Consider the following 23,738-nt stretch of genomic DNA (forward strand, 5'->3'; position numbering starts at 1 on the left):
TTACATAAGATATATCCATGTAATTCTATGATATCCAAATTTGTGGCTATTGATGATATCTGCGTTTTCTGTGAAAAAGAAAGTGAGAATCTGTCTCACTTGTTCTTTGAATGTAAATTTGTGTCAGAATTTTGGGAAAACCTTGCAAAATACTTATTTACCATTATGAACTCTACCCGTGTTTTTGAAATGAAGGATATAATATGTTACTATTGCAGTGATAACAACACCATTGAAATGATTGTGATTTTCTTTATTGTTGTGGCCAAATACTTTATACACAAACAAAAATTCCAAAATTCTATACCAAAATTACAATTTGTTTTGATTGAATTTAATTATTTTATTAAAACATTAACCCTCGTGAATAACAACAAGAATAACATTTTCCTGAATCATTATAATAAGATTTTTTCAGAGTGATTACAATTGATCTAGAATTGTACATTTTTTTATTACTTTATATTTTTTGTATGTTTTAGTATTTTCTCATTAACACCTGTGTTCTGTTTTGTGTGATGTAACAATGTAAATTGTTGATCTGTATTTTGAATAATATTTTTTTTTTAAGAAAAGGGAAAAAAAGCTATCTATCTAGCTACATTTCTTAACGAAAGACTCTCGTCTTAGTGTGCCAGAGCGCAGAATAACTGATGCATTTTGAACGCTCAACAGTGGTTGAATATGTCCGGCGTCAGTAAACGTCGGCAACAAAGCGTAATTCAATTGTTGCCAGCAGCACTGTTAGTCACCAACGCTCTGGATAACATGAAAACTGCATAACAAGCTTTGCTAGGGGGAGTAAAATGGTCAGAGTGGGGTGTTCTCTCATTATGTGTATGGAAGTAGCTAGCCAATGTTAGCCAGTTAGCTTGGGTGTTTGACTGTCGTTGTGAGGTCATAGCTTTCGGAACAAACCTACTTATTGGCCAGAGCGTCCAGTGTGAATTTACGAATGGACAATCTGACAGCACAGTTGCAGTCACCAACGCTCTGGATAACAAAGCAGCCTAACCAGCTCTGCCAGGGCAAATAATGTTCAGTGAGCTGTTCTCTCTCTCTCTTAGATGTCTGGAAGTAGCTGGCAAGTTAGTACAGAACTCAAGGATCAACCCTTAAAGAGATGGGTGGGGCTAAGGCTTAAGAGAGTGTGAACAATGCTGAATGTAGACAAAGAAGGGCTCTCCAATAGTAGTACCAAAGCATTGAATGACAGTTTTCTCAAAAGTGATTTCACAAGTTGATCAACTTTCAAAGCATAATTACTTTCCCATTGTTTCCTCAAATGCAGTGTATGATATACCATTTTGTAGCTCTGAGTCTCTACTTTTATCCAATGTAAAAAAATGAAATTTAAATGTTGCTACATAAGACTGAATCCAGGTCGTGAGTCACATATTTGCATTGCAATTCGTTTTGAATAAGCGGTCGTTCATGTGCAAAGTATTCACATTCCCATGAACATAGTTTTCCAACTGTATGTAGAATGGGTCCCCTCTCTGTCTCTCCCGCTCTTTCTTTCCCCACCCCTTTCCATTGTGTAGCATATCGGGTTAGTCCACTAGGGACTTTTCATTTCATTATGCTAATAATCAATTAATCTATACTGTGTGTGTGTGTTTATGTGTTTCTGTGTGATTATTTAGGTAGTTAGTAAATAAATTATTAAGCCAATTTGTGTATCACTGAATCATCATTTAGACTAGGGGTTGTGCAGATTTGAAGTCAACGACATTCAGAATGACACTGAAATGAGGTAAAAATTATTAATGGATGACTGGTATGATAACGATATATTCTTGAGTTCATTTGGGAAACGGTAACTCATTAACTTAAGGATCGGACTCTTTTTTTCAATTTTCGCCTAAAATGCGACTCACCACCTGGATTCGGTCTTATGTAGCAAAATTTGATTTTTAATAAATATATATTTTTTTACATTGGATTAAAGTAGAGACTCAGAGCTACAAAATGGTATATTTTATGCGGCATCTTTTTAGGAACAATGGGGAACTAATTCTACTTTGAAAGTTGGTACACTCGTAAACTCACTTTTGAGAAAAGGGACTTTTAATGTTTTGGTACCTACTAGAGAGCTTTCCTTTGTCTACACCCATTCAGCATTGTTCACACCCTCTTAAGCCAACCCCACCCATCTTTTTAAGGATTCACATGAGGTCATGTGGTAAACAGTGAGTAGTGTAGTAAAGATTAAGACTAAAAGTGGTAGTAGCCTGCAATAAGGAAAAATTCCAGGTAAACATATTTTATAAATATTAGATGACGCTTACCCAGATACACTTGTCTAAATTGATGGGTCATGTGAAAGAAATGCTATAACCCCCAGCCACATTCAGTGGTGGAAAAAGTACTAAATTGTCATACTTGAGTAAAAGTATAAATCATTTCAAATTCCTTATATTTAACCAGACGGCACAATTGTATTTTTTTTATCTTATATATTTATTTATTGACGGATATCCAGTGGCACAATATACTTAAGTATCAAAAGTAAACCATAAACCATTTCAAATTCCTTATTAAGCAAACCAGACTGCACAATTGTATTATTTTTATTGACGAATAGCCAGGGGGCATACTCCAACACTCCAATATAATTTATAAACAAAGTATTTGTGTTTAGTGAGTGTGCCAGATCAGAGGCAGTAGGGATGACCAGGGATGCTCTCTTTATAAGGGCACAGGGCAAGACCCAGATGCAGACATGGGAGGCAGATGGTTTGAGTCTCTGATATTTATTATAATCCAAGGGGCAGGCAAGAGAATGGTCGTGGACATGCAAAAAGATCATAACAAGGTCAGAGTCCAGGAGGTACAGAGTGGCAGGCAGGCTGGAGGTCAGGGCAGGCAGTATGGTCAGGCAGAAGGGTTCAGAGTCAGGGCAGGCAAGGGTCAAAACCGGGAGGACTAGCAAAAGTGAGAATAGAAAAAGCAGGAGCACGGGAAAAACACACTGGTTGACTTGACAAGACAAACTGGCACAGAGAGACAGGAAACAGGGATAAATACACCAGGGAAAATAAGCAACACCTGGATGGGGTGGAGACAATCACAATGACAGGTGAAACAGATCAGGGCATGACACTGTTAAGTGTGTGAATTGGACAATATTCCTGTCAAAATGTAACGAGTACTTTTGGGTGTCAAGGAAAATGTATTGAGTAAAAAGTATAATTATATATATATATTTTTTGCATATGTACAGTACATTAACAGATGAACGTGCCATATATTTATGTGGTGGACACGTAATACAGTCACATGATATTGTTGTGGTATGTCACAAAATCATGTTATGGCCACATCAATATTCATTTAATATATCAATATTTTGCTAAGTCTAGCTAAGTGGATGGTCCCTACAGAAGATGTAAACGGTACAGCCAAATGGTTACTTGCATAGTAGCAATATCAGAAATAGATAGTGTCAATATAAATCAAATATACAGTATGTACAAGAACAATATCAATAATGAAATCAGTGATATACAAGGTAGTTAAATGCATACAATCAGAGGTAAAGTGGCTGAGCAGCAGGATAAATAATAAATAGTGGCAGCAACGTATGGCGTGTGTGTTAGGAGAGTCATATGAATAGAGGAACTGCAGATAGTGCTGGTGACTGGTCCGTCCGAATCACGCATGAACAAGGGAATCTATAGTCGGAGAGCCTGTTTCTATCCCGTCCTTGACTTTGGTGCAGGGCATGTGATGCTCATAGCCTCTTCGTCGCAAAACTCCCTGATCTTGTCAAAAAGATAGTTTGTCTAGCTGTGTCCAGTCCAGGTGGTGCTTTAACAGGCATACCATCTATAGGAGGAAGGATGTCAGAGTTGCGCAGCAGCTGAAACCTGGTCCCGACAGTCCAAACGCTCTTTGGCGACAACACCAGGCTCCAGAGAATCGAAGTTGTTAAACAGGGAATAACAACAAAAAATCAGAAGACATTACAACCCGGCACAACACCAATTCACCTCCCAAGTTTAGATAAGAATAACCTCATACAATGAAAATATTTATTTTCCTGAAGTGCTGGTACTGCTTGAACTGTGGCAGCGGCCTGAAGTACGGAGTCAGGTGTTGTTGCCAGCCATGGCTTTCCACCAGCACTGTACCATCCTCCAGTCCAACCAGCTGTGGGATGTTGACCCCTGTCACAGTGCTGTCCTTCACAACACCAGCAATCTCACTTTGGTGTTCACTCTGGTCTTTCTGAAGTGCTGCTTGATGAGGCCGAAGCACCAATCAGGGGCAAACGTGGTGTGGCCTGTAATCAGGAAGTGAAGGTCCAGATTGTGGTAGAGCTTGTGCATGGTCCACCAGGCACGATACCAGAGCACAAACTTGTTCTTGTTTTGGCCACTGCAGTTATCACAATTCAGGTCCACACGCGTTTTCCCAACTCCGTAGTTGGGGAAGAAATGGTGCATGTAGTTGATGACTGTGCTGCTGCCTTTACTTGCTTGTGCCAGCTCTCTTTTTGATGACTGTATGACTGACGGATTAGAGTCAGGCGTGTTCTACTGACTGATGCTGACAGACACATTCCAGATACAAACATTTTAGCATTATTATACAATCGATGCGAAGTGGCATTCTGAGATATCACTGCACACAGTTCATACAGGTAATGTTAGCTACTGTAGCTAGGCAGCCATCTAACATCAGCTGGCTAGCTAACAGCAAGCTTTAACTAGCAATACAAACACATTTTCCCAACTCTTTCCCTGGCTGCCACTGCTCTTGCGCAACAAAAAACATCCTGTGTGTCATCACAACTTTTGGAGGTATTTCAACAAAGCAATCACATTTTTTGACATTTTTAAAAAGTTGTAAATATATTTCAATGAAGTTAGATCTCTCTATATATTTTTAAATATACAAGTAGCCTTAAGATAAATAATCCACTTGTTTAGAGAGAAAAATGTTATAATCTTTTTTGTAAAGTAGTAATATGTTGGATGAGTGTGTTGGGGGCAACTCGCCTCACTCCTAATAGGGGGTATGGTTCTAAAAGTATTTCTACCTGTAATTTAGACAATGACTAGCCCAGTTAGCGCTAGTTTATGCAAATGTTCTAGCTTGCAACATCACTAGCAGTTAATGCTAACCAGCTAACTAGTTAGCATAAGCTGCTAGTAGTGCTAGCTATCAACCTTACTGCCAGGTCATCTGAGGTAAAATACATAAAAAAAAGTTTACATAACTTAAAAAAAAAAATACACCTTTTTTCTCCCCAATTTCATGGTATCCAATTGGTAGTAGTTACAGTCTTGTCTCATCGCTGCAACTCCTGTACGGACTCGGGAGAGGCGAAGGTCGAGAGCCATGTGTACTCCGAAACACAACCCAACCAAGCCGCACTGCTTCTTGACACAATGCACATCCAACCCGGAAGCCAGCTGCACCAATGTGCCAGAGGAAACACTGTACGCCTGGCGACCTGGTCAGCGTGCACTGCACCCGGCCCGCCACTGGAGTCACTAGTGCGTGATGAGACAAGGATATCCCTGCCGGCCAAACACTCCCTAACCCGGACAACGCTGGGCCAATTGTGCGTCGCCCCATGGACCTCCCGGTCGTGGCCGGCTACGACAGAGCCTGGGCTTAAACCCAGAATCTCTGGTGGCACAGCTAGCACTGCGATGCAGTGCCTTAGACCACTGCGCCACCTGGGAGGCCCCTAAGTTTACGTAACATAATTGCAGTTGTAAATATTTCTACTAGTGACTGATAGCTTTACAGTTAAACCAGACCCAACACTGTGCTCATCATTGTTTCAAAGAAAAACAAAGGTGAAACGTAGAAAAACAGGTTTGGATGCCAGGGTAATATCCCCTATGCATGCCCTGTCACAATCATGTAATATATTGCTAAATCAAGTTGCTATCCTTGTACTATAGTTGGGGAATAATGGATGACTGTAGATATTGACAATGGTTCAACAATGTCTAAGTCAGAAATATGTGTAACTCTGCTACTTTTACATTTGGCGTAGTCGGCAGGATTAGTTATTCTATATTAACATAATCCCCCACATGACATAATGTCCCCCTTGTTGTGTCCAAATGACATGCTTCTCACAGAATTTGAGGATTCAAGCTACAGGTTCGGTGACAACGGTCAGTTAATAATTATAACCACAGCTAGGGCAATCCTAGCCTGGTCCCAAATCTATTTGTGCTTGCTAACTCCTATTGTCATTGTCATGCCAGTCATGCCAAACAGTGTCCACAGTAGTTGGCAAAACAGCACAACAGATATGGTTCCAGGTCAGGGCAATCCAGCCCATAAATGTGACACATTCAATTGTAAACGATTGTAAACATGGCCGCTCAGGTTCTCTCAGCAGGCTTACCCAGCACCTTGAGCTCAGAGAAGTCTGGGTAGGTGTAGATGTTGGCACCGCCCTGGTCGGCACGGAAGTAGTACCTCCCTGAGTGCTCTGTACCTATATTACTGACGAGCAGGGTGCAGTTCCTCTGGTGCAGGTCCCCAATGAACTTGGTACGCCCTTTGTAACTTTCATGCACAATGTCTGTGAATGTTTTGAACACCACAGGTGGGAAGAACTGGGCGTAGGGCTGGCCAAAGTACCAGATTCCGTGGATGCCGGGTATATAGATGTGCAGGGAGAGTTGGTCATGGCCGAGATACCCACACATTCCACTTGCCACTGACATCTGAGAGAGGGAATGAGGGAGAAAATATTGGAAATATTGAGAGCGAAACTGTATATCAATGAGCAATCAATCTACAATACATATAAAGTTTCAAATGGAATCACTGAGAAAAGATGAGCAGAGAGAGACGAGAGAGAGAGAGAGAGAGAACAGAGAAAGATGTCATGAGGTTTTCCCTGAGTGAGATGGTAAGAGCAGAGACCCTATGTGGAGGAAGCATATGTCTCAATCTCAGTGTGGAAGAGCTGGTCACTTTTAAAGGACTTGGTGATTGATTACCTTACCAATAGGACGATTGAATATTATTGTCTTGTCGACAATTGTTTTGTGTGAGTTTCCTCCTAATACAGTGTCATGACGTTGGCCTCTTTGGGTACAGGAAGGACAGTTGACCCCCTCCCCTTTGTACCATCACCCAACACCCATACAGGACCAGGCGTCATTTGACAAGCTGTTCTATGGGCACTATAAAACACTCCCTGATTTACATTTCTCCAGACCAGGCCTACACTCCGTTGGCACATAGGTTCTACCTTCCAATTCCTCTACTGAAAGTGAACCATACCACGTGGTTAACTTTTAGACTATTGATACCGACAGAATAAGAACAAGTCTTTGATATTAATTATTAGTCTGCAGCTAAGTAAATTATATCATCGAACGCGAAGACCAACGAAACCACCATTCTATGACGACATTAATGAATGTCGCTCTGAAAGATCCATTCTAACCGAGAGAGAGAGAGAGAGAACGCGGACAAAACTCCCCAACAGAACTACTCTCCAACAAGAATCAGAACGACACACTGAGCGTAAATATATATATTGATTGCAATTGTTCCCGAATGAGTGAGCCTTCAATTGTCAATTGTTAATGAACTCTGTGTAAACTTCTCAGCTGACCATTTATGACCCATTGTTCAACAGGCCGACCAGCCTGTTTAGCCAGTAGGGCACATTCCGATACCAATCCTTTGTGACAATAATTACTGTTTGTATGTTTGTCTGTTAATTACTTAGTGTAGTAAATAAATGATTTTAAGACAATTGATGTATGGATGATTTTAGTAAAGACTGGGTTCGTGCAGATACAACAATTTACGACGTTTTGGAATGAGACTGGACTAGAGGTAAATACACCATTTAAACTTAGAAGATAATCGACCTATACTATAATAGAATATAATATTATAGTACAGGAAAGTTATATTAGGAAAATTATAGCTTTGTAATCTGAATATTCTCCTTGGTGCCCCGACCTCCTAGTTAATTACAATTAAACGATTAATCAGTTTAATCGCGTGATAATAATTACAGGGAGCTAATTGATAAACATATCTTCCGTTTAATGGTACCCCCAAAGACACGACAACAGGATGTGGTAGGAATCATAAGGGACATCATCATTACACCTGTTAATACTTATTTTCTATGACTTTGTGTGAAATCTATTTCTTATTGTAACAGAAAGTACAATATGCCCTTTGTGTTTTATAGAAATGCAAGGTGTTAAATGTTTTTATACTGTCTATGTTTTCATGTTTTTTTATTGTTTTCTTTAAATACATTTTAAGTATATTTCTTTTAAAAATGGTCTAGGGGGAGTGTAAGAATATGTCGAAGATAAATACACAACGCAGATACAGAGGACCAGAGGTCAAAATGACGAGAAGTCAATAGAGTAATTACGATTAAGGGAAATAGTGTTTTTTCTGTACTAGGGAATTATTGATCAATGGTTCAGAGACATGGGAGGAATATGTCTTCTGAAAAAGGATACTTGTGATTTGGCCATTGGCTAGTTTTATTGCAAGGAATTCTAATTGGTCAAACACAGGCTAGGGCTGAGTTATAAAGCTACATGCTGTCCCTTTGTTCTGTGGAGAGAACCACTAGAGAGAATCACTGAGAGAGCATCACTGAGAGAGCATCACTGAGGACAGGGGAGAATAACCATCTACCTCACAGCATAACATCTATGATGTATCCTCTTTGAATGAACCTATTTTCCTCCCCTTGATTTGCTTTTTGTGTTTGTGTTATTGAAGAGTAACATCAACTACTAACATAGTCATAGATCAACATAATTTACGACTACTGTACATAGAGATCTATCTTATTTTTTGTATCCTTTTTCTCCCCAATTTCGGGGTATCCAATTGGTAGTGTCTACTGTCTTGTCTCATTGCTGCAACTCCTGTACGGACTCGGGAGAGGCGAAGGTCGAGAGCCATGCGTCCTCCGAAACACGACCCAACCTAGCCGCACTGCTTCTTGACAACGCACATCCAACCCGGAAGCCAGCCGCACAAATGTGTCGGAGGAAACACCGTACACCTAACGACCTGGTCAGCGTGCACTGCGCCCGGCCCGCCACAGGAGTTGCTAGTGCATGATGAGACAAGAACATCCCTGCCGGCCAAACCCTCCCTAACCCGGACGACGCTGGGCCAATTGTGCGCAGCCCCATGGGCCTCCCGGTCGCGGCCGGCTGCGGCAGAGCCTGGGCTCAAACCCAGAATCTCTGGTGGCACAGCTAGCACTGCGATGCAGTGCCTTAGACCACTGTGCCACCAGGGAGGCAGAGATCTATCTTTAATTTATCTAAAAACAATATTACTGTAAAAGCCATTATGCTTTCTTGGTCTTCAGCTCAATTTCCCATGACGTGTTTTACTTTAATCAGATCTGATAGTTAGCCTTACTGAGTTTGACCACAGTATTTACAACACTGTCGACCGCAGTTAAGGTCCTCTCTCACACTTCAAGACTGTTTTTAAGTTCCCCCTACCCTTACTATATTTGTATAGGTGGGTTTTTACTTCTCCTAAATACTTACATTTAAACTATAATCCCTAAAATATGTGTTGCTGCTGTGAGAAAAGAGTATGTTCCAATCAGAACAGGCCACATGCCTCAACATGGACATTATAATGGTATATTTTCTTTACAATATTCATGATTATTATTAAGGACTCTGGATACGCCTTATCTTTGGATGTTCTAAATGTCTGACGGCCTGGTTACTAAACATTTAAATGTCTTCCAACCAGTTGCGGCCGCTAAATGGCTGAATACCCAAGTTTATCCCGTCTGAAGAAAAGACAACTTTGTTCGATTCCAAGCAAAAAATAACTGAAGAATACAACAGAAAATGTGGCAAGCTTGTAATCTGTATTCTCAACACATCTCCAAAACAGTAAGGAAGATATACAGATATATATATATTTTTCTAATTTCTCTATTACTTAATTAACAGTTCATCTCAAGCCACCTCTCCATCGTTTACAGTAACTACATCACACATAATTTTTTTACCACAATATGGAATGGAAATATATATATTGAAGTCAGAGAATGACACAGTGGCGGAGGAATCTACAGGAATGTACAGAATGCAATGTGCAAATGTACAGTTTCAGGACGGTAGTGCAGAATGCATAGAATCATTATATCTCCATATTTGATTCACATAGTTTATCTAAAGTAAAAATAGAAAAACATATGTGCTTTTTCATTCATTTTCATACAGTACTTATGCGCTTTTCCATGAAATCCAAAATAATTTTTAGAATAGAAAAGTGTGCCTCTTAACTTTTTCATTTTATGCATACAAATCTGAAACTTTACTAAGTAGAAAAGTGTGAATTATTTCACATGAAAATGATCTCAGTCTGCTGAAAACTCTCAGCATAGGAGTGAGGGGGAGAAAAGGTGCTCAATCATCTTGGACGCCTGGCAATGACCTCATACTCTTCCTGAGACGTGTATTTTTTATCCAATGAGATGTAGGTACTCTCCACTTCTTTTGGCTTCACATTCTTACCTTGTATACTTTGAGAACCACAAGAAAAAAACAAGTGGTAGGGTTAAGTTACTTCTAGCACTCAGAGAAAGTAAATCTAGGCCTAAAGTAAGCATCTTATCAGACAGTGTCTTGGCTTATAACAGATACTCTGAGAAATAAAGTTTCCTTCTCATGTAAAAATACTTCTATATTCTGCATCTATGAACTAGATGTGAAATATATTAGCAGGATATAAGTCATTATTATCCTAATTTCGTCTCTATTGTGCTATAAGTGAAAAGGATCCTACCGTATGTAAGCATTTGTAGACAGATAGATGAGAAGGGCTACAGTCACACTGAGAGACACACCAGCTATGGTCCAGGGGAGAACTGCATTCCCACATTCTTCAGAAATATCTACAATATATGAAGAGAGAAACAGTATCATCAGAGCAGTCTTAGACCTCTTGCAATAACCACACCACAACCTTGACACAACACAATTGCAATCTGTCTACAGGAAGTAAAAAATGTTTCTTTAAATTATAGCACCTCTCTGTTTCCCTCCTTTTTGCGTGATCTGCAACTTCTCTGTCACTACACCCACAACATTTCTGCTGACACACTCCACAGTGGTGTTGTTGTGGTTTCCAACAGGCAGGCTGATGGTGCTGTTCACTGAGGAACCCAACACTGATGTAGTGGGGCTGCACCTCTCTGTGTTGAGCTCCAGCAGTGGCCACTCTATGAGGGGTAAGGGAACCCCCTGACTGACACACACACAGGTCATGACCTCTGCCTGGTCCACACACCCAGAGCCAGGAAGAATCACGGGAAGGTCTGGAAAAAGATAGTGAAGAGAGAGATATCAGTGATAGATTGATGGTCAAAACATGCCAGAGTAATTCCAGATCATAAAATATGACATGAGTTTGTATATTTCAGTCAAGTTTGTACTTACACATCACAGTGACAACAGTGGAAGCTGTCAAAGTCCGGTTGAGGTGTTGAACTGTACACACATACTCCCCAGCATGTTCTCTTGTCACATTGGAGATGGTGAGAGCGGCATTTTCAGTGTAATTCTGAAGTGGGGCACTTGTCCCGTTCTTACTCCAAGTGATGTCAGATGGAGGGTAACTGTCAACACTGCAGGTCAGATCCAGGATACCATCCTCCTTCACCATTTTATTTCCAGTTATTTGGGGGTCTATCACATCTTTAAGTGCAAAGAGTTTTGTTACACATACACTAAATTCAGACTATGTTGGTTGAGGGACTAATAACAATGGATCATGATTAAAAAGGGAAAAAGTCAAAGCTATGACATAACTGTAGGTGGAGCCTTCATATTGTATCATTTGCTTATTATCAAGGTTATTCCTAGGTTTCAAAGGTTCTCTGGAATAAGGTGTTTAATGTAAAATGTAGGATAGGTGGTACTCACATGTTACATTCAAAGTTACTGTCTCTTCAATTTGATATTTTTTCTGGAAGGTTACTTGACACGTAACCATCATGTTGTGGTGTTCAGCTGAGGGGGTAAAGGTCAAAGTTGAGAAGTGGGTTGTTGTATCGATGGTCAGGTCCTCTCTCATCTGTATGGTGGTGCTGTCTCTGAGCTCAGTGATGTTGTCTCCTGTTCCTCTCCATGTCCATGTGATGTGAGGAGGAGTTCCAGAGCAGATCCCCGGGGCGGTGCAGGTCAGTGTAGCTGGTTCTCCCTCTGTCAGAGGAGGAATCAACACTGAGGGCTTCTGGGTCAGAGCTGGAGACAGGAAATACAACCACAGAAGTGAGTTTTACACCTGTGTACAAAACAGCAGTGACACATAATCAGCCGTTGGAGAGCAGCATGCATGTGATGACTCTGAATGGGAGTTTTCCCAGTAATGTCCTCTTATGATAGAACTTTATAATAAGGGAGACCTGAGGGGGAACTTGAACTGTATGTGCTGTATACAATTAACTACAATAATAGGTTGTCACTGTAACTGGTAATAATAGTCATAGTACCGCTCACTGTGATTTTCACTTTCTTCAAGTATGTATATGAACCTGGCAGTCTGAATTGATACTCTCCAGCATCATTCTCTCTGATGTCGTTGATGATCACACTACAGTTCTTCTTTGTCAGATCAGTCTCCAGTAGAGACACTCTCTGTTTAAAACCCTCCTGAGCTTTAGAGGGTTTTTTGGAGTGTAAAATTATGTTTTCATCCTTATCACATCTGTCATTTGTAGGGCACTTGAACCATATTGCAGCGGTAGCATTGATGTTATCAGGGTGAGTGAAAGTACATGAAATAACAGCACATAGTCCCTTCTCTGCTGTTATTTCTGCTGGACTGAAGGTGATGTTCCAGAGTGATGCTGTTGGTGGTGCTGCCAGTTCTGATGGAGGGAAATGAATACAGTCATGAGTAATACAGAAAGCACTTCACTTGTTCCTAACATTTTTGATACAGAATCTGTTGAGGTTAAAATGTGTTACCACATCTATACCACTAGGCCTACTAATGATTTCAATATTAACAATACTTTAATGATGAAAGGAATCCTACTTCGACATGTTGCTCTCTCTGTCAGAGAGAAGAGTAGAGCTGCCCAGATGAGGACCCACATCCTGCCTCCACTGCCTCAATGAATCAACCACAACACCAGGGTCTGTCCTCTTTCACCTCTTTCTCTGGTCCTCTTGTCTGTGTCCACAGGTCTGGAGCACAGAAAGATAATAACATGATAGAGAGTGTTATGATATAATACACACATCCCATTTCCAGCTGTGTTAGGAGAATACATAGGCATTCATAACATCTGACGTGAACGTTTCATGACACATTTAGGATTGTTTCAACCTTCCTAGCACCTTTTTTTTAACTTTAATTTAATGCACAGAGACAATATGTCAAACTCCTATTAATGCTTTATTTTACCATAATTCTCTGGAATTTATTTAGAAACCACATGGTAACAGCGTAGTTACATAATTAGAAGACCTGGATATTCATTGTAACAAATATGAGAAAGTACCAATATTTTCTACCAACGAGTTACTAGTTTTGTTAAATAATTTAAAGTTATGTCCAGAGTTTTTCCTTCTCCCAAGTACTTTAACAGTTGTTTTAGCCATGCAGAGAATAAGACTGAATCATCACATTACCTCTCTCTTTCAGTGTGCTCTCTCTCCCTGTTGAATGTGAGCCCTGTGTGAGTCTCTGGTGGGTGTGAACTGTCACTTCATGTCCCCAGTCTGTTATTCCTCTCTCTAACCCTGTGCTGCAATCCAGGAAGTCCCTCTGTATTGCATACCGCCCAGCCAATGTTCCTTCAAATGTTTTTGGGCACTGAGTAACTTTTTGGTCTTGTGAGCAGAAACTTGAATGTTGTGACAATTTTGTGCAACTTCTGGCGTATGTTTACAGTGAACACTGAGGCTGTCCCCTTACAGTTTTAGACAGTAGCCAATAGGCTATTGTGGCTATTTGAGTATAGTGTAGGCCTACCAACAAAACCAATGTAGCAAATCCCATAACATTTTCACGTGTAAATAGCTTTTGATTTCTATGATATATCCTACAGTACAATATGTGGTGTTCATTGCAGGCCTACATTGCATGAGACTTTAAAGTTTTTACATGATGAAGGGCTTTACATTAATGAATGATTTTTTACTTGGTCTGTAACACTGTGGGCCAAATAGGTGACTGTAAATTGCATTTTATTGTGTTGTATGATGCAAGAAACCACATTACAAAATACTATGTATTATTATTACCATACAGAGATTTGACAATGTGGGCCACTCTTCTGTCTATTAGCTTATTTGCATATTCAAGGCTGTCTCAAAATACAACACTGCCTCTTTAATTAAGACATAAGCTTTTTACCTGACTGGCTTTTCAAAGTCAGTTTGAAATGTAGCCTACACATTTTGTGCTCTTGAAGGAAGCAGTAACTCCCTATTGCTTACCTATACTTATCTATAACTGGGCTAATAACTCGCTAACTAGCAAATAATATCATCAAATGAACTGATCTGAAAAGCCATTCACTCGCGGGTGATTGAAAGACGGTGGGCTTCCTAGCCAATGGATTTCTACTCCATTTTGCTCTGGCTCTGCCTACAACAAAATGCCATTGATATAATGTTGATTTGATCACAGAAAAAAATGTCTATATAGTGCAAACTAATGGAGCGAACTCAGTGAAGTTCAAAGTCTTGAGTCTCTGCGTGTCACGTCCTGACCAGTAAAGGGGTCTATTTGTTATTGTAGTTTGGTCAGGACGTGGCAGAGGGTATTTGTTTTCATGGTTTTGTGTTTGTGTTTAGATAGAGGGATATATTGTGTAGAGTGTTTCTGGGGTTTATTGGTGTAAGTGTCGATGTAGAGGGGGTAGTTGATTTAGGTGGTTCGGGGTGTGTGTGTATTGTAGAGGGGTATTTGATTTATGTGTTCCGGGGTGTTGGGTATGTTCTTGTGTTTGTATTTCTAAGGGGCTGTTCTAGTTTTGTATTTCTGTGTTGGCCTGGTATGATTCTCAATCAGGAACAGCTGTACATCGTTGTTGCTGATTGAGAGTCATACTTAGGTCGCTTGATTTCACTTGTTTGTTTGTGGGAGATTGTGCTGTCTATAGCTTTGTGCCTTACCGGCCTGTTATTCGTCGTTGTGTTTTGTATACGTGTTTGTTTTGGGTTTTTCCTTTGTCCATAATAAAGAAGATGAGTGTACATATTCCCGCTGCGTTTTGGTCCTCTCCTTACGACTACCGTGACACTGCGCAGCATGGCATTTCTTCTGCGCTGCAGTCCTGGAGGAAGTTCATGGGTGCGCGCGCGCGGCTTAGAGTGAACATTTCGTCCAGCCTTACTGTACTGCATATACACCATGATCAACCCAAACCGTCAACAAACCCATCAATCCAAACCGTCAACAAACCCATCGATCCAAACCATCAACAAACCCATCAATCCAAACCATCAACAAACCCATCAATCCAAACCATCAACAAACCCATCAATCCAAACCATCAACAAACCCATCAATCCAAACCATCAACAAACCCATCGATCCAAACCATCAACAAACCCATCGATCCAAACCATCAACAAACCCATCAATCCAAACCATCAACAAACCCATCAATCCAAACCATCAACAAACCCATCGACCCAAACCATCAACAAACCCATCAACCCAAACCATCAACAAACCCATCAACCCAAACCATCAACAAACCCATCAACCCAAACCATCAACAAACCCATCAATCCAAACCATCAACAAACCCATCAATCCAAACCATCAACAAACCCATCAATCCAAACCATCAACAAACCCATCAATCCAAACCATCAACAAACCCATCAATACAGAGCCATCAAAGAACTTTGGTTAACACTTCAATTCCCATTGCTTTTATATTCAGAGGGAGTTTTATTTCACAATTTCTATCAGCCTGCCCTGTTAATACTCAGAAACATTATACTCAGATGGTTGTCTTATTGTAACATGTACACTACATGTGAATAATACGGAGAATGCCTCGCATTGGATATAGACATAGTGCATTCGGAAAGTATTGAGACACCTTAACTTCCTTGACTTTCTCCACATATTGCTTCTTTACAGCCATATTCTAAAATGGATTGGTGGAGTACTGCAGATGGTTGTCCTTCTGGATGGTTCTCCTATCTCCAAATAGGAACTCTAGAGCTCTGTCAGAGTGACCATCAGGTTCTTGGTCACCTCCCTGACCAATGCCCTTCTCCCCCGATTACTCAGTGTTGCCAGGCGGCAAAATCTAGGAAGAGTCTTGGGGGTTCCAAACGTCTTCCATTTAAGAATGATGGATGCCACTGTGTTCTTGGGGAACTTCAGTGCTGCAGAATTCTTTTGTACCTTTCCCTAGATCTGTGCCTCGACACAATCCTGTCGAGAAGACGAACAACAACTGATATAAACGAAAACGTATGACATTTAAATGTAGGCCTATAGGGACGATAGGCCATGTGGAGATGTTCATATTGAAACATATCTTATTTTTTGAAGTTCCAAACATGTTTGATAAGGTTAGTAGAGATTTTGTCAGGGAACCCCATATGGCTGGCTGGCTGGCTGGCGCTCTCTCTCTCACCACTGAGCGGCACATCACTGAGCGGCACATCACTGTCTGTCTCAGTAGCCTACTCCCCTTTAAAGCAAAGTTATTAGGAGAACTTAGCCAATTTTTTGCTCCTGCTGAGGTAGGCTCTGTTTTCCGTTAGCTTCTTACTTCATCCTTCTATCTGGCTAAGCAATACTAGCCAAAGAGCCCTTCAACATTACTGCAATAGAAGTCACTGCCGGCAGCTAGCCATCTGACTGATTGTAGGCCTATAAGTGATTATTTACTAGTTCTCAGAACATTGGTTTTTGTTTGTTGATGGAAATGTTTATGATTTTCTAATAACCAATGTCTGTGCTCCGTTTTTACTTTTCTAATATCCAATGGCTATGTTCATGCAAGTGACTGACTGAACACCTGTGATAAGTCCTCACTGTAGTATCTGCAATTTGGCAGTAGCCCAAATCCTTGTTTTGAGAACAATATCTCAGTTTCAAGGTCTCAGCTTGGAGAGAAGAAGCCTCGTGAGTTATTGGTCTGCCACATGCATAAACCAGTATTGGTTGGTTACATGAATGAAGCAAACGTTAATGATTAATTAAATATGAATGATGAATAAGGTAAATGATGCATATATGACTTGTGTCACAGGCCGGCTCATAGCCTGTGGCAAAAATGAGGACATCAACAACTGGTATAGGCCAATTCAAAACGTTCTTTATTATAAAACAAAACTATTAACTATAAACAAAGAAAAAGGAATGAGGTGTGGAAATGTCATAATGTAAGGTGTAGGTAAGGTGCATGGATGCGTGAATATGTGTGTGTAAACATGACTGAATGGAAACTAACTAAACCAACAAAGTAACAAACGAAACCGGATCATACCTGGAGGAGCAGGGAGAGAGCGCGCAAACCCAGCGAGCCAGAAGATCAGCGAGGAGACAGCCAACAGAGAGGTTAGTGGAGCAGTTTGTTAAATACCCTGAGCCCAGGTGGCTCCAATCACACCAGCTGCAATCACTAACGACCCTCCTCTGCCTGCAGGGGAAACCACCCCTGCACTGCAGAGGAGGAGCCGTGACACTTGTCTGTAGTATATAAGAGAACAAAGGGGACTGCCCCAGAGGTGCTCCTGATTGACATGTGTATTTGATGCATTGAGTTGGTTGGAACCTCTCCAAGGCGCGGATAATAAAGGATGATTAATTTAATATTGACTTCAGGAGTCCCTGGTGGTAATTTCCATGACATGGTGTTGAATTTCCACAACAGGGGGATGGTTTTAAAGTGGCCTTTTGTCCGGCATCTCCCAAACACTGTCAGCAGCTTCTCTAGCTGCCCACTTGAGCCGACTCTGAGCTGAGGTAGTTATTTTCATGTCTCTGGCCCTCGGCCTGTGTTGCGAGACGGCAGAGTTAGCTGTTTGAGAGAGTGGTGAATGTGCAGCTAACAAGGCAAATGTGGGAGGAAAATCTGGGGAACATAAGCAAACAGAAAGAACAAACCACTGTTCATGATTCCACTCATTCGCAAAGAGGCAGGCGCAATTCAATCAGATATAGAATACTATACCACAGCAATGTTGAATTCTCATTTCTTATTGGGTAGAGGGGCATTCTAGAATGGACATTAAAACTAGATAACAGGACAGTTGGAAAAGATATCGGGACAGTTGGAAAGTATATTGGGACAATCATGACGCAATATGTGCCTACATGCAATATGTGCCTTGCAATCATGACGCAATATGTGCCTACATGCAAACCCTACTTGCTATAAAGTTACAGAATGCTAAACCAACAACCACACAAACCAAAATTGGATACATTGTAAACGCAGGTCCAACGAGGAAAAACTATTGATTTGTTTTTAGAAACTTATTTTTTGGGGGGAAGCATCTAATGATCTAAAGTGGTGAGTGATGAACATGAATTTCTCCAGTCCCTATGTTGCAGTCATGACGCAAGGGGTGCTATGCTGTCAAATCATCCCACATGTCCAGACCTAGGTGTCCTCATATGTAGTTACGGCCCTGAATGCACCTATTATCAATGTCAGAGCTGACTGGACTGTATTCAATGTATAACGATTCATTTGTACCTTATTCTGAAACCAGTAACATGTTTTCTTTCAATCCACAATGTTTCACTCACTATACATTCATATTAGACACACTTTTGAAGAGTGATGATTCCTCTTTCACTGTTATATTCCTCTGACTTGATAAAGAGAAGTCCTGATAATAATGCTTTCTTTCAATCAACAATGTTTCACTCACTATACATTCATATTAGACACACTTTTGAAGAGTGATGATTCCTCTTTCACTGTTATATTCCTCTGACTTGATAAAGAGAAGTCCTGATAATAATGCAACTGATCACAGCTGCATTATTAACACTTTTGAAGAGTGATGATTCCTCTTTCACTGTTATATTCCTCTGACTTGATAAAGAGAAGTCCTGATAATAATGCAACTGATCACAGCCGGAATAGGAAGAAATTGGTGGCAACAATGCCTGATAAAGTATCAGTAGTATGTAATACTTGTGTCAAATGAATTTCAGTGTCATTTTGTGTAGTTGTAAAGCAAATGTGCATGTAGTCATAAATCAACATAATTGACATATCTGCAATTCCTCTGAAAACAATATTACTGTAAAAGTTAATCATTCCTTCTTTGGTCAGCGCAGTTTCCCATGACGTGTTTTAGTTACAGTTGAAGTCGGAAGTTTACATACACTTAGGTTGGAGTCATTAAAACTCGTTTTTCAAACACTCCACAAATTTCTTGTTAGTGACCCCTTAACACGCGAATCCCGTTAGCGGGATTGATTTTACAACATCCAGTGAAATAGCACAGCGCCAAATTCAAAAAACAAAAATCTCATAATTAAAATTTCTCACACATACAAGTATTATACATCATTTTAAAGATAAGGTTCTCGTTAATCTAACGACAGTGTCCGATTTCAAAAAGGCTTTACGGCGAAAGCAAAATATTAGATTATGTTAGCACCTCACCTAAACAAGAAAAGCCAAACAGCCATTTTCCAAGTAAGGAGAGGCGTCACAAAAACCAGAAATACAGCAAAAATTAATTACTAACCTTTGACAATCTTCATCAGATGACACTCCCAGGACTCAATGTTAGACAATACATGTATGTTTTGTTAGATAAAATTCATATTTATATCCAAAAACCCCATTTTACATTGGCGCGTGATGTTCAGAAAATGTATTGCCACCCAAAACATCCGGTGAATGAGCACATCAATTTACAAAAATACTCATCATAAACATTGATAAACTTTACAACAGTTATTGAAAGAATTATAGATACACTTCTCCTTAATGCAACCGCTGTGTTAGATTTCAAAATAGCTTTACGGCGAAAGCACATTTTTCAATATTCTGAGTACAGAGCTCAACCATCAAAGCAAGCTATACAGATACCAGCAAAGTTCTGGAGTCAACTAAACTCAGAATTAGTATTAGAAATATTCACTTACCTTTACTGATCTTCATCAGAATGCACTCCCAGGACTCCTACTTCCACAAGAAATGTTAGTTTTGTTCGAAATACTCCATATTTATGTCCAAATACCTCCTTTTGTTCGCGTGTTCAGATCACTACCCAAAGGCATAATGCACGAGCATAAATCCAGACACGAAAAGTAAAAATGTTCCATTACCGTTCGTAGAAACATGTCAAACGTTGTTTACAATCAATCCTTAGGGTCTTTTTAACATAAAACGTTGATAATATTCCAACCGGACAATAGCGTATTCATTCCAGAAGAAAAAGAAGGAACGGCACGCTCGTGTGCTCGCGCATAACCAAGTCCTTTGTCCTCAGGCAGTCCACTGATTGACTGAGCTCCTATTCTCTGCCCAGTAACAGGAGATGGATGAAACAAGTTTCTAAAGGCTGTTCACAGCCAATGGAAGCCTTAGGAAGTGCAACGTGACCCCACAGACACTGTAGTTTCGATAGGGATTCAAAAGAAAAACTACAATTCTCAGATTTCCCACTTCCTGGTTGGATTTTTCTCAGGTTTTTGCCTGCCATATGAGTTCTGTTATACTCACAGACATCATTCAAACAGTTCTAGAAACTATAGAGTGTTTTCTATCCATCCAAATCTACTAATACTATGCATATCCTACCTTCTGAGACTGAGAAGCAGGCAGTTTAATTTGGGCACATTTTTCATCCGAACGTGAAAATACTGCCCCCTATCCTTAACAGGTTTTAACCAACTATAGTGTTGGCTAGTCGGTTAGGACATCTACTTTGTGCATGACACAAGTAATGTTTCCAACAATTGTTTACAGACAGATTATTTCACTTATAACTAATTCACTGTATCACAATTCCAGTGGGTCAGAAATGTACATACACTAAGTTGACTGTGCGTTTAAACAGCTTGGAAAATTCCAGAAAATTATGTGATGGCTTTAGAAGTTTCTGATAGGCTAATTGACATCGTTTGAGTCAATTGGAGGTGTACCTGTGGATGTATTTCAAGGCCTACCTTCAAACTCAGTGCCTCTTTGCTTGACGTCATGGGAAAATTTTAAAGAAATCCGCAAAGACCTCAGAAAAAAATTGTAGACCTCCACAAGTCTGGTTCATCTTTGGGAGCAATTTCCAAATGCCTGAAGGTACCACGTTCATCTGTACAAACAATAATACGCAAGTATAAACACCATGGGACCTCGCAGCTGTCATACCGATCAGGAAGGAGACACGTTCTGTCTCCTAGAGATGAATGTACTTTGGTGCAAAAAGTGCAAATCAATCCCAGAACAACAGCAAAGGACCTTGTGAAGATGCTGGAGGAAACGGGTACAAAAGTATCTATATCCACAGTAAAACAAGTCCTATATCGACATAACCTGAAAGGCTGCTCAGCAGGAAGAAGCCACTGCTCCAAAACCGCCATAAAAAAAGCCAGACTACGGTTTGCAACAGCACATGGGGACAAAGATCGTACTTTTTGGAGCAATGTCTTCTGGTCTGATGAAACAAAAATGGAACTGTTTGGCCATAATGACCATCATTATGTTTGGAGGAAAAAGGGGGAGCTTGCAAGCTGAAGAACACCATCCCAACTGTGAAGCACAGGGGTGGAAGCATCATGTTGTGGTGGTGCTTTGCTGCAGGAGGGACTGGTGCACTTCACAAAATAGAAGGCATCATGAGGAAAGAAAATGCTGTGGATATATTGAAGCAACATCTCAAGACATCAGTAAGGAAGTTAAAGTCGCAAATGGGTCCTCCAAATGGACAATGACCCCAAGCATACTTCCAAAGTTGTGGCAAAATGGCTTAAGGACAACAAAGCCAAGGTGTTGGAGTGGCCATCACAAAGACCTGACCTCAATCCTATAGAAAATTTGTGGGCAGAACTGAAAAAGCGTGTGTGAGCAAGGAGGCCTACAAACCTGACTCAGTTACACCATCTCTGTCAGGAGGAATGGGCCAAAATTCACCCAACTTATTGTGGGAAGCTTGTGGAAGGCTATCCGAAACGATTGACACAAGTTAAACAATTTTTAAAGGCAATGCTACAAAATACCAATTGAGTGTATGTAAACTTCTGACCCACTGGGAATGTGATGAAAGAAATAAAAGCTGAAATAAATCATTCTCTCGACTATTATTGTGACATTTCACATTCTTAAAATAAAGTGGTGATCCTAACTGACCTAAGACAGGGAATTTTTACTAGGATTAAATGTCAGGAATTGTGAAAAACTGCGTTTAAATATATTTGGCTAAGGTGCACTCTTCCGACTTCAACTGTAGTTACTGATGTACCAGACACTGAGCCTCGCACCCTCTCAGGGAAAACATGTATTTGATCATCTCCCCATGTTAACTTGAATCTATACTCGCTTTCTCCTTCTTGCAGGTCTTCTAGAAAAAGCTGCAAGACCTTTCAGGACCTCTCAGGAACAGCCAATCAACACCGCACACCTCTGCATCTTTTTCAAATAGAGATGTAAGTGGATCTCCTTTGAACCAGATTCTTTGTACGTATTCAGTAATATTACCTGGGTACGTGAATTTACATGATATCGGAATACACCATCCAGCCTCTACTGTAACATCTTGGGTCACTAAGATGGAGAACTCTGTCCCTGTCTCACTAGTCTCTATACAAATGTTTTATAGTAGTACATTTACATTTGATCAGCCAAAGCTTACAAAAATAATAATCTCATGTTACTTTACTTTTTTGTCAAGTCATATATCATTATACTGTACTTATGCACAGACTACAGCTTGCTGTCATGTTATCACAGGACATAAGGAATCAAAAATAATGAGACACAAATCTATGCTGTAATAGAGAATATACAAATTATTTCCATAAACAGCTAACCAAATGCACAAACAATTCATCACTTCATAATATGCTGATAAATGACTCTTGTTTATAATGTTATTAATCCACTTACCACTCTCTACTGTGTACCAGCCATCTCCCTGTCTCACTATAGGTCTCACTGTTCGGTTGAGATCTTGTTCTCTGATACTTGTGAGCACATTTACAGATCACAATATCTAAATATTGTCTGTCATTACTGGTTGCGAGAAATGTAAAAATATCTGTAGAGGCCAGAGCTGATAGTCAGTATCTGTCTTTAGTTCCCCCTTTTCACAACCTAATTTTATAGTGAGCCAATACAAACTGTTGCACAGTACAATACTGTGTTGTCAGCACAACTAGGCACAGTTGTAGATGATGCTAAAGTCAGTATAAAGTAACCAAAAATATTGCATTGACATTCAGGCCATTGGTATAAATCCTTTTTTTAAATTTCCTGTAGCTCAGGACCTTATGCAAGTATATGCATATTCTTGATACCTTTTGAAAGGAAACACTTTGAAGTTAGTTTAAATGTTAAACTAATGTAGGAGAATATAGCACATTGGATCTGGTAAAAGATAATACAAAGAAAACACATGCGTTTTCTATTTGTTTTGCATTATCTTTGAAATGCAAGAGAAAGGCCAGACAGTGATGTAGGATTTCAGCTGTAATTTAGATGTTGTCCACAAGATGGAAGCAGTGTGCATGCAAAGTTTCAGACTGATCCATTGAATAATTACATCACT

The 23,738-nt window shown here is 40.1% G+C and overlaps 2 protein-coding genes across 4 annotated transcripts in view; one reads left to right on the top strand and one right to left on the bottom strand.

The window, feature by feature from the left end:
- Window positions 1–23,738, top strand: part of LOC106582493 (sialic acid-binding Ig-like lectin 5) — a 55,575-nt gene that overhangs the window by 12,711 nt on the left and 19,126 nt on the right. The gene's annotated exons all lie outside the window — the stretch shown is intronic.
- LOC106582510 (sialic acid-binding Ig-like lectin 14) lies at window positions 5,622–23,312 on the bottom strand. Of its 3 annotated transcripts, none has more exons than XM_045703742.1 (8): window positions 23,078–23,312; window positions 13,057–13,208; window positions 12,509–12,886; window positions 11,940–12,260; window positions 11,454–11,711; window positions 11,045–11,332; window positions 10,801–10,909; window positions 5,622–6,704 (listed from the first exon to the last, which is right to left on the bottom strand). In XM_045703742.1, exons 2-8 carry the CDS (start codon window positions 13,115–13,117, stop codon window positions 6,473–6,475), a joined length of 1,647 nt encoding a protein of 548 aa, XP_045559698.1. In that variant the 5' UTR covers window positions 13,118–13,208; window positions 23,078–23,312; the 3' UTR covers window positions 5,622–6,472. The 3 variants fall into 3 exon arrangements, with proteins under 3 accessions (XP_045559698.1, XP_045559696.1, XP_014021157.2); XM_045703740.1 differs by lacking the exon at window positions 23,078–23,312 and adding an exon at window positions 13,656–13,850 and having other exon boundaries at window positions 5,623–6,704; XM_014165682.2 differs by lacking the exons at window positions 5,622–6,704; window positions 23,078–23,312 and adding exons at window positions 9,859–10,537; window positions 13,656–13,839.

The sequence above is a fragment of the Salmo salar genome, chromosome ssa02, assembly GCF_905237065.1.
Source record: "Salmo salar chromosome ssa02, Ssal_v3.1, whole genome shotgun sequence".
Classification (NCBI taxonomy): Eukaryota; Metazoa; Chordata; class Actinopteri; order Salmoniformes; family Salmonidae; genus Salmo; species Salmo salar.

Excerpts from the sequence above, each read along its gene's own strand:
- LOC106582510 (XM_045703742.1), bottom strand. The coding sequence starts at position 13,117 with ATGTGGGTCCTCATCTGGGCAGCTCTACTCTTCTCTCTGACAGAGAGA. Across the intron at positions 12,887-13,056 it reads AGAGAGAGCAACATGTCGAA|AACTGGCAGCACCACCAACA; the intron begins GTAGGATTCCTT and ends TCCCTCCATCAG. Across the intron at positions 11,712-11,939 it reads AGTAACTTTGAATGTAACAT|ATGTGATAGACCCCCAAATA; the intron begins GTGAGTACCACC and ends TTGCACTTAAAG.